The 15626-nt window shown below is 43.8% G+C and overlaps 1 protein-coding gene across 7 annotated transcripts in view; it reads left to right on the forward strand.

Moving 5' to 3' along the window:
* The window catches only part of asap2a (ArfGAP with SH3 domain, ankyrin repeat and PH domain 2a), a 111709-nt gene that overhangs the window by 22467 nt on the left and 73616 nt on the right, over nucleotides 1–15626 (forward strand). For all 7 annotated transcript variants that reach the window (XM_045723375.1, XM_045723376.1, XM_045723380.1 and 4 more), the window contains exon 2: nucleotides 8794–8866. In XM_045723375.1, coding sequence (XP_045579331.1) covers nucleotides 8794–8866 — 73 coding nt within the window. The remainder of the gene's footprint in view (nucleotides 1–8793; nucleotides 8867–15626) is intronic.

Here is a 15626-nt window from a genome sequence, read left to right on the forward strand (position 1 = left end):
TGGTTCGGAGGGGTTGGGTTAAATGCGAAAGACACATTTCGGTTAAATGCATTCGGTTGTGAAATTGACTAGGTATCCCCTTACCCCCTATATGCCATTTTTCTATAAGGCTATCCATCCCAGCGCCCATCTGCTCTGCATGGCCACAGAAGTGAAACCGTGGCCAGACACCTTCCTCTCCATGAAGAAAGCATGAATAGGTCATTGAAAGTCATTGTCAAGCTCATAGAATTTAGGCTATCCATTGATCCATGAAAGACAAACAATTGTGACTATTCATGAACTCCACCTTTTGTGTTTAGGAGTCAACAGACCACAACAATTTAGCCTCACCGAAGTTTGTCCAGAAAAACGCAGTGTACACATTCATTTGAGTAGCTTATTGTGAAGGTAGGCTTATGTCACTGTAAATAACATAACTCAGACATGCCCAGAAAAGAGAGGATTCTCTCTTTCCCCCAAAAAATGCTAATCAGGTCACCATCCCTGATTGTCCAACCCTGCTAAAATCCCCAAGCCAAAATGTTAAGACGTGTATTTTTCCATATATAGACACACTGTGTTTTTAATAAAATCAACTGTATGTATTGAACTTGTCTGATGCTTTAAGCACGCTGTTTGATTAAATAATGATGACACACAAATGACTCGAGGGAGCCAGAGATCAAGATAACCTGTTCCCAACCCTCCTCACGCTGTTGCTGGCCTTCGCAGATTCTGCCGTTATGCTCCTGAAGTTGCCGGTAATAGAACACACCAGCGGTGGGCAACCTTTTCCATTTGGAATGCTAATTTATCTTACCATTTCTACCAATCTGCTTGCCAGTTATGATTTTCATATGCACATTTTTGTGGAACAGTCATTTCATTTATAATAGTCTTTGTATCTCAAAATCATTGTCTGGTTTCTATCTAAATTAAAATGTATACAAATCTAAAAGTAACTTTTATTGCCATTGCCAACTATGTAATAATAATCTACATTAAGCCAACACATAAAAACATTGCAGCCTGCAGGTAGAAAATATCCCGATTTATAAAAAAATAAAAAAATAATAATAATAATAATCTGTAAATTACATTGGCTACGCATGGCCTGTCTACAACACTCTTGAAACATTTGATCAACTATCAACTGTGTCGGTACAGACACCGCTGTGGGCTATTTGTGCAAGGGATTAGAAGTCATCAGGTCTTTTATGACGTTTCCACTGGATCAGAGCATCACATTTTTCCCCTTTCCTGCTGAGTGGTTATCGAAAGTGAGTTGGAAATATTGTTCAAATACTTTGAGGAACTATTGTCATTCTCAATTGATTCTAAAAACAGACTTTGTTAACTTGCTGTTTTGAGGTGAAGGAAAAATACTTTGGTAAGCTCCACAGCTCATTTGTGGTGAGTTAACGACAATCAGAAATACCATCAGACATCCCCAAATTGGCACATTTTAGAGGCCTACATTTGCGTGCTGGCCAAGTAGACTAGTCCTTCTATATGTGTAATCAGGTGTGCGTCTTTACTCAACATTGATAGGAGCTGTTTCAAACACGAGACGATGAATAAATTGATAAAACTCATAAATGAAATAAACAAACTTGTTTCTCACAAATGTAGCATCCTGCAAAACACATGTCCACTCTGACAATGAGAACAAATGCTAAATGACTAGTAGTAATAATAATATATTGTATGCATTAACAGAGATGACTGTAACGAAACAAACATTGCAGATTAGAAATGGGAATAAATGGTAAATGTAGGCTACGATTTAGGGATGTATGTAATGGGGACTTGATAGACATAACAAACAATGCACACAATGAATACCCACAATGGCGGGAGAGAGCGCATTCTGGAGAGAGACGTGCCTTGTGCATCTGAGCCACAATCCCCTTATTCTTGGACCGGGGCAACCTCGTGCCCTCCTCAATGGATTAGTCCTCTGACACGGCGCAAATCACACCGGTGTCTCGTGTGCCATGGAGGGGGGAAAAAAACATCTATTTGCGATTGCTCGACAAAAAAAAATCTGGTTTTCAATACAGACCCCTTTTGTAATATAGAAGGCTATTCCATATAAGGCACCAAGACCTTGTGAAAGTTGCACAGTATACCCTTAATCTTGTAATAAATAACATCTAGTGATGCATAACTTGACATTTCTGCCATCCTTTGTGACATTGTGAGAGGATAACCAACCTTCCAATTAATAGCAATGCATTTCTTAGCCACTGTAAATTCTAAGTTACACAGTTTCTTTTGAAAAGTTGCCAATATCAACATTTCCAAGCAAACAAAAACAGGGAGAAGGGAGAATCTGTAGACATGCTGAGGTAAAATAACATGTTCTTTGCCAGAATTCAGCCAGCCTTCATGATCACAACACATCATGCAAATACTGTATGTACCCTTTTGTGTTTTGCACTTCCAGCAGAGGAATTGCATTTCAGGGTGCATGATATTCAGTTTCACTGGCATTACAGGATGTTCTATAGATGGTTTAAACTGCAGTAATTTGTCTGAGATTATATGAACATGACTGGGCATTTAAACAAATCTGTATACATTCATCATCAATGTTGTGTACTGACTGCACCATGACTGTTAAGTCTGTAGAGCTGTTATACTGTGTAGGTGTGAAAAGTAGGGAATCAAATAAAATGTTATTTGTCAAATGCGCCGAATACAGCAGCGAAATGCTTTCTTACAAGCCCTTATTCAACAATGCAGTTCTAAGAAAATACACACAAAAAAGTAAGATAACAAATAATTAAAGCGCAGCAGTAAATAACAATAACGGGGCTACATACAGGGGGTGCCAGTACAGAGTCAATGTGTGGGGGCACCGGTGTTGAGGTAATTGAGGTAATATGTACATGTAGGTAGAGTTATTAAAGTGGTGTAAGGGGGGGGGGGGGGGCAATGCAAATAGTCTGGGTAGCCATTTGATTAGCTGTTCAGCAGTCTTATGGCTTTGGGGTAGAAGCTGTTTAGAAGCCTTTTGGACCTAGACTTGGTGCTCTGGTACCGCTTGCAGTGCGTTAGCAGAGAGAACAGTCTATGACTAGGGTGGCTGGAGTCTTTGACAATTTTGACACCGCCTGGTATAGAGGTCCTGGATGGCAGGAAGCTTGGCCCCGGTGATGTACTGGGCCATACGCACTACCCTCTAGCCCCTTGCGGTCGGAGGCCGAGCAGTTGCCATACCAGGCAATGATGTAACCCGTAAGGATGCTCTCGATAGTGCAGCTGTAAAACCTTTTGAGGATCTGAGGACCCATGCCAAATTAGCTACGGAGCTAGTTCATTCTCTTCAGACAGAACTTAAGTTGAGAGGGGATGAAACATTAGCTAACATTACATGTCAGTTACACTACTAGCTCAGCACTGGGAATAGATCATTGAATTTTGTTAAGTCAAACATCAGTTACCTTGCCAGCTACATCAGTCAAATAAAGAGTAGCCAGTTTCTGCTTTGCTTGCTTTAACAACTCTGCGGAAAAAGTGCAACACAGAGACAGCAGCACCGTGCTGGTCAGAAACTTTGCCTTCACACGGACTGTCCGCACGCTCTGTGGTGTTCGCACAGTGGCTGAAACCGACAAACAGCCTAGCCGACCACTTTGAAGCGTCCGCATGGTCCTAAAGTACACTGATGCATCTTTTTGGTATCACAGTGCAATGATAAAATTGGGAGGGGGGGGGTCAAAAATAAAATGTTAGAATGTGGGGGGGTCATGTCCCGTCCCCCCCCGTCCCCAGTGACAGTTGCGCCCCTGATGGGTCCTCATGAGCACCACTGAAGTTAGAAACATGTCTGTGCTCTAACAAGCTACCACTTCCTCCTCTGTTGGCTATAATTTCGGTACCCACATTCTGTTACAGGAACACTGGTGTTATTGTTCGGAGAATACAAGCTAACTAGTACCTTTGTACTCCGTACACATCAACAGTGTAATATCAGGATGAAGTAAATAACAAGGAACATGCACTAGAATTACATATCACATTTTATTAGTCACATGCGCCGAATACAACAGTGAAATGCTTACTTATGAGCCCCTAGCAGACAGTGCAGTTTCAAAAAATCTGGATAAGAATAAGAGATAAAAGTAACTTGTAATTAAAGAGCAGCAGTAAAAAAGAATAATATATACAGGGTGGTGCCGGTACAGAGTCAATGTGCGGGGGCACCGGTTAGTTGAGGTAGTATGTACATGTAGGTAGAGTTAATAAAATTTACTATGCATAACTGACAGTGAAAGTGGTGGGGAGGGGGGCAATGCGAGTAGTCTGGGTAGCCATTTGACTAGATGTTCAGGAGTCTTATGGCTTGGGGGTAGAAGCTGTTTAGAACCCTCTTGGACCTAGATTTGGTGCACTGGTACCGCTTGCCGTGTGGTAGCAGAGAGAACAGTCTATGACTAGGGTGGCTAGATTCTTTGACAATTTTTAGGGCCTTCCTCTGACACCGCCAGGTATAGAGTTCTTGGATGGCAGGAAGCTTGGCCCCAGTGATGTACTGGGCCGTTCGCATTACCCTCTGTAGTGTCTTGCGGTCGGAGGCCGAGCAGCTGCCGTACCAGGCAGTGATGCAACTAGTCAGGATGCTCTCGATGTTGCAGCTGTAGAACCTTTGAAGGATCTGAGGACCAATGCCAAATCTTTTTAGTTTCCTGAGGGGGAATACGTTTTATCGTGCCCGCTTCACGATTGTCATGGTGTGCTTGGAGCATGTTATTTTGTTGGTGATGTGGACATCAAGGAACTTGAAGCTCAACGACCTGCTCCACTGCAGCCCCGTCGATCAGAATGGGGGCATGCTTGGTCCTCTTTTTCCTGTAGTCCACAATCATCTCCTTTGTCTTGATCACGTTGAGGGAGAGGTTGTTGTCCTGGCACCAAACGGCCAGGTCTCTGACCACCTCCCTATAGGCTGTCTCGTTGTTGGTGATCAGGCCTACCACTGTTGTGTCATCGGCAAATTTAAGGATGGTGTTGGAGTCGTGCCTGGCCGTGCAGTCATGAGTGAACGGGATACAGGAGAGGACTGAGCACGCACCCCTGAGGGGCCCCTGTGTTGAGGATCAGCGTGGCGGTTGTGTTGTTACCTACTCGTACCACCTGAGGGTGACCTGTCAGGAAGTCCAGGATCCAGTTGCAGAGGGAGGTGTTTAGTCCCAGGGTCCTTAGCTTATTGATGAGCTTTGAGGGTACTATGGTGTTGAACGCTGAGCTGTAGTCAATGAATAGCATTCTCACATAGGTGTTCCTTTTGTCCAGGTGGGAAAGGGCAGTGTGGAGTGCAATCGAGACTGCATCATATGTATACATTGTAAGATGTTTATTGATAGGCAATGCATTTGGTACAGAGTATGATTTGACCAAGTGAAAACCATGGTCTAACAAGCTCATCAAAACAATGTTCAAGAAGTTGGGCTATTGTATTAGTAGCTAGCTATATTGTCATAAAGGTATTGGTTTACATTCTAGCTAGTGCCCATCACTGACACAGACAATAGTTGCTTTCCTTGGCTCCCTACAAAAAGCTTTAGAGCCAACTGTTATATTGGTCGTCTAATAGCTATTGGGGATACTTGTAAACATGACAGCTAAGTCCTTCCAGCTGTTGTTTAGCTAGCTAGCCAGGTAGCTTGTTAGCTAGCTAGCTAGCTAGCTAACTACATTTCGAGCTAGCTACTTACTACCTAGCCTTTAGTCTTCAGATAATTAGGTTATCAGAAAAACAGCTGAATGGTAGAAAATTACATGTACTCTTTTATGCTTGAAACAACTTTGGAACCAATTGTTACCGATAGCTAGCTACCTGGCTAGCTAGTTGGCTTTATTGGTCCAGTGAGTAGGTTAGTTAGCCTCTAGCTTTGCCGGTAAAACTCCAGTAGTACTGCTAAACTAATTCATCTTTGGTCATTCAATTCCGTTGCAGAAGTGGGAGGAGGAGAGTGGATGGTCCGTAACCTTGTCGTAGCTACTGTTCACTGTGCTGTGCTCTTTAGCGATTGGCAGAGCTACCCTTGACCCTGGCTGTTTGGTTTGTTTACAAGTCGCGGATTGTGTCCTGTGCTATAGACTGTATGGGCTGTGCAAACATAGGAAGGTGGAGATGTGCACACCCAATTAATCTATATTTATATGTGCCATCCCTCGGTGTTCGGAAGGTGGAACTAAACAAGCATTTCCGCACTAGAACAGGAATTAGGTCAAAATAGTGGCGGTAACTTCCTCTGGAGGGGGCATTTAACTAACTCAGTCACTGCTTGGCGGTATCATTCTCAAGGAAAGAGGAACTGGAAATCAATGAAGATCCAAGTCCCAATGTTGCTGTATACTTAGGGAGGGATGAGGTCAGCAGAAATGCTTTTAGGGCATTATCACGAAGTAGGCTCTCAAGGTTAGGTAAAATATCTACTGAAGGAAGCAGATTTCCATGGCTGGAAGGAGAGTGCAAAGTGTTTGAGCCCAAGGTGATATTGGATGGCGCAAAAACATTTTGCAACCCTGCATCTCATGTTACTCTTTAAAAGGGGGATCCTGTTGTTGAACATTGGATCCAGAAAATAATTGATTTATCACTTTGTTTCATAGCTTGCTTTGAACAATACCTCCAGTGTGGTTGAAATCCAGAGTTTCAGTATGTGTGGGGTCCGGACTTTGTTTCGGTCTATGAATCCAGATGGTCTCTGTGGAGCTAGTAAGGTTTTGTGTTTTAACTGAGTCATATATTTTACGCTAGACTGGCTCATGACTCATATTTGTATGGGAAACTCTTGGCACCAAATTACAACAAGGCAGCATACATCTTAGGAAGGGTGGTTAGGATAACTCCATCTGTGTCTATGACATTTGGAGGTTTGTCTGACATCAGTTGGCTACAGTTGCTGCAAAGAATTGCTGGCCACTGGCTAAATCAGTCAGCTGGAGCACATGCATTGAATGTTGTGATAAATGCTTGTAGACTGTCTTAGGAGAATCTTAGAGGGCTTGTGTTGTGTGACTCTCAGCCAGTGGTGGGCAGGAAGCTAAGGTTTAAGTAGGACAGCCCAGGTGGAGATCTCGTTAGCGTCAGCGCTTGGGATGAGTAATTCTGTTCAGCTAATGAGACGGTGTTTTTGCTTTTTGTGTTGAGTGTTTTTCTCTCTTTCGGAGGAGACGGGAGTTAATCGCCAGGATCAAAATGACTTTGAGCTCTTATGAGATGGCTTTCTTCTCTCCTGATAGAATGGGTTTGTAGGAAATGTCTGCAAGTGGGATGTGGATTGAAAGTCAATAATGTTCACGTAATAAGCCCAGTGGCATCGTAACCCAGGGCAATGCTTCCTATCGTCCAATCTCAGAGGTCAAGTTAAGGTCAGCGGCAGTCCTGTTTTCAGAATTCCACTCACTGACATGTTTTCCATCTTATTTTCCACTTTCTAAAATGGAACCCCCCCCCAAATTGTAGGAATCAACAAGTTGTAGCCTATATTTGACCGCTAGTCTATGGTCGTGCTCAATAAGCGTGGGTGCTCAACTGTCTTCTAAATCTCAATTCCTCTCTTTTTATTATATCTTCTCTGTACGTAAGACATCTTTAGATATCCCTACGCCCACCTTGTCTCCTTCAAATTGTATGTAGGTGGCCTTCCCTGTGTCAGCAAGAGGCAACCACTGATAAATGTGACTAAGCACATTGTTCAGCTCTCGCCCCACTCCGTGAAATTCAATACCAACAAAAACAGAGCACTTCTCGGGGATTTAAAAAAATATAATGCTGATTTAGGCCTAACTATTCTCTCCCTCTCTCTCTCATGGCTAGCATGGTAGCAAGGGGAATACTGTGCATGTTTATCTGTGGCAACTGAATGGAGCCGCTGTGCCTTTCACTAAAGTAGATTCAGACTGAGGGGGATAGGATCTGTTGAATTCAGTGATATTGGGGACAAGGGCAGAGTGGCGCCGGCTGGACCTTCTTGGTGAAGCACAAAACTAATTTCCCAAATCCCTCGGAGACCATCCAATCGTTGGTTGGTAGAGTGGTGCACTGTCTCAGCTGGGGTCAGAGACTGTGTACTGTAAGTGCATTTGCGCGTGTGTGTGTGTGCGCGCATCTTACAGGAACGGCTTCTTAGTAGTGTGAGACCGCATCAGCCTGACCTACCTCCATAACGGAGTGGCTCCACCTATCTGGTCTGTATGGATCCTCCTGAACTCCTCTCTCTCCCCTCTTACGCCACACTGGGATTCAGTTGGGCCTATTTATAGCATCATCCTGAATAATGAATCACCTGCAGTCAGGAGGCTGTTCCCTTCCTCCTTGCACGCGCGCACACACACACACACACACACACACACACACACACACACACACACACACACACACACACACACACACACACACACACACGCAAATCACACACCTGCTACCCAAAGTCACGCACATATACACTTTAAAACACACCTGCTACCTACAAACACACACATACAGATAGTAGGCACACACTGACACACCTGTGTCCGCAATGGCTTGTGGCAAGATAAACGCTATCAATGCCAAAGATGAGAAGAAAAAAAAACTCTATCCTCTAGAGAACGTTAGGAAACAGAAGTTGCCCAGAGCTGACAACGTGCCTCAAACAACATTATCTCATCCAATATTACCCTTTGGGAACGATTCAGACACGTTAGTAGGCAAGGCAACATGAATGCTACAGAATGTGTGCCATATGGCTTTCATTGCGTCCTTGAACTGATCATAACTGGACTTCCTCCCTCTCGCTCCTTCCCTACCTTCAGGCGCTGGATGTGGACCGCAGCGTGCTGTACAAGATGAAGAAGTCAGTCAAGGCCATCTACACCTCGGGTCTGGGTGAGTCAGAAAGGTTAACGCTCATTTGCAGTCACAACACCACACCGCTCCCATCTGATGAAAGGTCAGAGTTCAGAGCCACCTGTGACAGTCATCACAGAAACTCAATAAGCTAGTCTATGTACCTGCTCGGGCCATGCTGGGGTGTGTGTGTGTGTGGGGGCCAGGGTATGACAGGGTTTAGGGTCGGCGTGTTTTTCGGTCAAATGAGGGGAGAGGATGGCCTCTGTTTTGAAGATTTATGGCCCTGCCTTCAAACTCCATATGTTCTCCAAACACATGGTATGGAGAAGAGAACAGCAACGCTGACTCCCTCTGTCAATGCTTAATACGGTAGGGTTTACACTGAGGAATCCATATGTACTGGAAGATGGCCACTGGCAGACTGGCTTCATTAGTGTGTGTGTGTGTGTGCACGTAGCTCATCAGCATGCTCACTCTGGCTGGCTGTGACAGTGTGGGGTGTTTCCAGTGCCTTGTCTTTGGGCTGTATGACAGGGTCCTGCTGAGAGCGTATGAAATGCTTTTCTCTCTCTTTGCTGAGCTGGGGCTTTTTTGGGAACACTGCTACCTCTGTTCAAGGGGGGTACAGCTGTCTACCCCAGACCTTCGAGGAACAGGTGTAGCAGGGAACACCCTTTGTGTGAGTACTTGTGAGTGTACGGGGGCAAAAGGGTGACAGTGTTGCGCTCTTCCCCACTACACTATGTTCTAATGGAGTTCCAAGCACTCACTTCATCTCCTTCCTCTCTTCCCAGTATCCTGAAATAGTGCCTTTGTGTCACTAAACAACATTGCAGATGTGTGTTTTGTGTGTGTATACAGTATGTGTGGATGGCTCTGGTAGGCATTTTGACTCTTTTACCAGTTGGTTACTAGGCAACATGCATAATGTGCTGTGGTATCACCCTCAATGGAAGGATTTTCATAACGGGTAGAATTCATGGTGTTGGCTGAATCCTCTCAAAAATAAGGGGCTTAAATTCTTTAAAACCACATTAAGCATTTAAGCACTTTCAATAAGAGGCTTTATGGACCTCTTAACACTGACAATCTTAATTGTTACTTGGACAACAGAATTCAGTACAGAAACACACTATAGATTCATCTTGTTTCTGACATTCGTTTTGTTGACAAAGGGAAGTTAGAGATTCAAATTGTATGTAAATTTGATGGCTTTGCTAGCGTGTAAACGTAGCTGGAAAGTTGGAGATTAGAATTGAATGTAAATTGGATGGCTTTGCTTGCGTGTAAATGCACCTAGCAGCTTGTGATTGTGACTTGGCTAACTATTCCCCTAAGGTGCCAGTACAAGCCATTCCCCCTTTGAGAAGCGTAGTAACTGCATAGACGTTCAGTACAGTAATAGTCAGTGCATAACAGGAAGTTTTCGATAACATAAAGTTTTATTGTCACATACAAGGTGCAGAGAAATGTTTTACAGTGTTGGCCATAGTAGTACGGCGCCCCTGGAGTAAATGATGGTTAAGTGCCTTGCTCAAGGGCACATCGACAGATTTCTCACCTTGTCGGCTCGGGTATTTGAATCCCCAACCTTTGGGTCACTGGCCAAGTGCTCTAACTGATAGGCTACCTGATTTGAGTGGTGTTGGAGGCCAGCTGTAAATCTGAGTCCTGGTGACGTGAGATTAGTCTCTCCTGAAGGCCTTAGTCTGTGATCCTCACAGATAAACCTCTACTACTGGTTAACCTCGGGCCTCAGAAAACGAAATAGTGAAGACATCAGTACCCAGGTTTATTACACCCCTGTCAGCTCTGCTCAGCTGTCAGACGTTTGACAGCTACGTTAGATACCTGTAGGTAATATTAGGGCTACAGGGGTGTGTCATATTCAGTAACTCTGGATTTATTGTCAGTACGACCTTTCAAGTAGTCTTGTTAATTTCATGAGACAGAAGTGTCAAGAATGCTATAGAAAAAATCTAAGTACCGTAAATTCCGGACTATAAGCCGCAACTTTTTTCCCAGGCTTTGAACATCGCGGCTTAAACAATGACGCGGCTAATATATGGATTTTTCCCGCTTTCAATTTCTTTTTTTTCAAAAAAACATTCTGTGACGTGCTCAGTTTTTTGGCGGCATGAAGCTTTCATTAGACCAATGAAATTGCCGAACGGGTTAAGGTCAAACAACTTTTTTGTTTACTGTTTAGATCGAGCGCTCTCAAACTTCCCATCATTCTGATTACGGTAGTCATTTTGTCACCCTCATCATGGCAAAGACACAAAGAAATGCATATGATGCAGCTTTCAAGTTGAAGGCGATTGATCTGGCTGTTGGAAAAGGAAATAGAGCTGCTGCACGGGAGCTTGGTCTTAATGAGTCGATGATAAGATGTTGGAAACGGCAGCGTGAGGAATTGACTCGGTGCAAAAAGACAACTAAAGCTTACTGCTAATGTTTTATTTTTTGTTACAAGCAGTGTTTTGTTAACTTCTCAAGGTCCGGCGGGACGAAATCGTCCCACCTACGTAACAGCCAGTGGAATCCTGTGGCGCGTTATTCAAATACCTTAGAAATGCTATTACTTCAATTTCTCAAACATATGACTGTTTTACACCATTTTAAAGACGACTCTCGTTAATCTAACCACACTGTCCGATTTCAAAAAGGCTTTACAACGAAAATATAACATTAGATTATGTCAGCAGAGTACCCAGCCAGAAATAATCAGACACCCATTTTTCAAGCTAGCATATAATGTCACAAAAACCCAGAAGACAGCTAAATGCAGCACTAACCTTTGATGATCTTCATCAGATGACACACCTAGGACATTATGTTATACAATACATGCATGTTTTGTTCAATCAAGTTCATATTTAAATCAAAAACAGATTTTTACATTAGCATGTGACGTTCAGAACTAGCATACCCCCCCGCAAACTTCCGGTGAATTTACTAAATTACTCACGATAAACGTTCACAAAAAGCATAATTATTTTAAGAATTATAGATACAGAACTCCTCTATGCACTCGATATGTCCGATTTTTAAAATAGCTTTTCGGTGAAAGCACATTTTGCAATATTCTCAGTAGATAGCCCGGCATCACAGGGCTAGCTATTTAGACACCCAGCAAGCTTAGCACTCACCAAAGTCAGATTTACTATAAGAAACATTTTATTACCTTTGTTCTTCATCAGAACGCACTCCCAGGACTTCTACCTCAATAACAAATGTTGGTTTGGTCCCAAATAATCCATAGTTATATCCAAATAGCGGCGTTTTGTTCGTGCGTTCAAGACACTATCCGAAAGGGTAAATAAGGGTTACGAGCATGGCGCATTTCGTGACCAAAAAATTCTAAATATTCCATTACCGTACTTCGAAGCATGTCAACCGCTGTTTAAAATCCATTTTTATGCCATTTTTCTCGTAAAAAAGCGATAATATTCCGACCGGGAATCTGCATTTAGGTAAACGGACGAAAGAAAATAAAGCATGGGGTCGACTTGGGCATGCGCCTAAGCCCATAGTACTCTGATCGGCCACTTGCCAAAAGCGATAATGTGTTTCAGCCAGAGGCTGCCTCGATATCGTTCAGCTTTTTCCCGGGCTCTGAGAGCCTATGGGAGCCGTAGGAAGTGTCACGTTAGAGCAAAGATCCTCAGTCTTCAATAAAAAGAGCCCAGATGAACAACAACTTGTCAGACAGGCCACTTCCCATATAGAATCCTCTCAGGTTTTTGCCTGCCATATGAGTTCTGTTATACTCACAGACACCATTCAAACAGTTTTAGAAACTTTAGGGTGTTTTCTATCCAAAGCCAATAATTATATGCATATTGTAGTTACTGGGGAGGAGTAGTAACCAGTGTAAATCAGGTGCGTTTTTTATCCAGCCGTGTCAATACTGCTCCCTAGCCCTAACAGGTTAAAGCCTGTGTAAAGTTCATTTGTTTCAATGTTCCGGTAGGCACCTGCGGCTTATAGACATGTGCGGCTTATGTTCAAAATAATACTTTTTAAAAAATTCAGTGGGTGCGGCTTATATTCAGGTGCGCTTAATAGTCCGGAAATTACGGTAGTTGTACTGCTCTGGTCATTGACGGAAGGGACTATTGTGAATTAAGAGATGTTCTGAAGTCATCGCTCACATTTAGATTTGAAACCGTCCTTGACATTCCACTATCATGTTCTTTCACGTTGTGGTTCACCCCTTGTCGTCATTCATCTTGACGGGCCATTTCTGAATGTACCCTCAGTCAGAAGAAGAACAGAGGTTGATTGATTACATAAGAGGAGAACTTGGTGACCTTCCAGTCTTCCTGAGAATGAATGCTGTGAATTAAGACTCTTTTGCTTTAGCAGAGCTGTGAGAGTTTACATTTTCTGGCCCTTCTGTGTAGCAAAGACCTTGTCAGTTCCAATAGGAATAGTGAAAGCGTGTTGCCGGGCTTGTTAGCATTAGTGCTAAAGTTGGTTCCAATGCTAGCTATAATATTTAGCGTTTGTTTCAGGCTCTGCATAGAACAGAAGGTACCCTTAGGCATAGAACCTAACCCAGTCCCTCCAGGATTATGTGCCCCAATTTTTTTGTTGTTGTTGCAAAATCAGCAATTCCCCGCATATTATGTAAGGGCTTGCAAATTTGACCAATCACTGCATTAAAAACAGTCAAATCATTGCAATATTTTAGCGTCAAAATTGATCCACTACTGCAGTACAAAAAGAGGGCTCGCAATTTCAACCAATCACTGCACTTTTTTATCTCATATGGTTCAATCAAGCCACACGTCAACAAACGTTTTTTCCCTCATCAGAGTATTTTCATCACAAATTGGACAAAATCATTGCAAATGTCAGAATTTGCTGCAGCAAAATCAAGGATCTTTGCCCACAAAAATCCCTGTGAAATCCTGGAGGGATTGCTAACCTTGACCATTAAGAAGAATGTAAATGTAAGACATTTTCAACAGCTCGTCATCATTATCAGTGAGATTCTGTGTTAGTATTTCCCAGTCAGGAGGTCTATGCAACTTTTGAGTCTGTGCTGCTTGGTATTCTAATGTGGGCTAGAGGCACTGAACTGAACCTAGACACCTCACCCAGGTTCCCCGCCCTACCCACAATCTTAGTCAGTTGCCTGGGTGAAATATTCATCCCTGACAGTTGGTGCGAATTGGTAGAAATCTCTTTTTGCTCCTTAAGTCTGTGTTGCTGCCTGCCCTCCGTCGCTTTGGCATGCTGCTTTCTGAGAGAACTATTCTTGTCCATTCGACAACATAGCTGGCTTCTCATAACCACGACCTTCACATGCTCAGGTTTGTAATGTTATTCCATACACAAAGTTCATCTCTCGAAGACTCTTGCCGTTTGGACGTTGTATTAACTTTGGACCTGACCAGGCCCTCCAGCAATACTGACCAGCTGTTTTATCTCGGTCTCCCTCTGCCTCTCCATCACTTCCTCCCTCCTTTCTCACACTCGGGTAAAAATGCTAGCTTTTGAGAAGATGAGAGCTATGTTGTCGAATGGACAATAATAATTTTTCTCAGAAAGCAGCATCCCAGAGATTCTGACCTGTTACAGTTGATCTGAGGAGCCTCTCTTGCTGGTCTTGAACAGTCAGGCAGGCAGTCGGTCAGGCAGGCAGTCGGTCAGTGACAGTAGAGCAGAGAAGATGATGCGTGTCTCCTTCACCATGGACACAGCCGTCCTCCTGGAGGACAGAGACCCAGTGGAGAGCCCGGTCAGACTGACAGAACTGGAGCTGAGCTTCCCCTTGCCACGGCACATGGCTTCCCTGGTGCCGCCTATCAGTCTGCCCATCACTGGGCCTGCAGATCTGTCACCCTATCACTACTCTATTGGCCCACAGGCTAAAATAAGAAAAACACTTTATTCAATCCCCAGAGTTTTTAATCTGGCTGGTTTATATTCAGACCCAGCTGTTGGTCTAACTGATGGTGCTTGCTGTATGCACTGCTGTGCCACTGGGATAGATCTGTTTTTCTGGGTAAACTTTGTCACCATGAGCCCACGGCTCCATAGGCAGGCATCACACCCATGATAATGAGTACACAGCTACTTAGTACTCGCTTGCATACACATGTTGTAAACGGTGAGGAATAGACCATACATTATACATACTGGGAGCACACAGTCACATACTGTAGATACGGACATGCATGAACTAATTTGTCATTCGCCTTGCAGTCATGCTTTTTTTCCCATCACAGCCATCCTCCTGGAGGACAGTTTATCGCCACGCTTTATCGCCAAGCTGCCAGGTAACGGAGGGAAATAGGCTTCCAGAAGCACTAATGTAACTATACTGTGGATGGATGTGTACGTGCCTGAACTGCAGGTAGAGGACCACTGAGAGCCACAGAAACAGCAGGACAGCCATAACACACACCCATTTTACTTCTCTGTCCTCTCTCACTGAGCTCTCCCCTAACGACGACCCCTCTCTCCTCCAATCGGTGGTCCTCTGGGTAAACCTTAACGGACAAATTGCGAAAAGGGTGTCAAGTCCAGCAGTATTTATTCAGCCTCGATGGACAGTGTGGTGCTAAGCTGGAAATAGATAGGGATGTGGACATAGAGTTTGTCCGTGCTGAAACCGCCAGCAAAGTAAGCTTGTGATTGACCTGTGTGTGTGGTGAGGGAGTTTGGGTTGAGGAAACAGAAGCTAGGCTACTATCTGTTGATTAAACAGAGATCTGTCTGGTGGAGCGGACAATGCTGGAATAACAACACCCCACCACTCTCTATGCTGTTAGATAATCCA

Source organism: Salmo salar, chromosome ssa09, assembly GCF_905237065.1.
Source record: "Salmo salar chromosome ssa09, Ssal_v3.1, whole genome shotgun sequence".
In the NCBI taxonomy this organism is placed as follows: domain Eukaryota; kingdom Metazoa; phylum Chordata; class Actinopteri; order Salmoniformes; family Salmonidae; genus Salmo; species Salmo salar.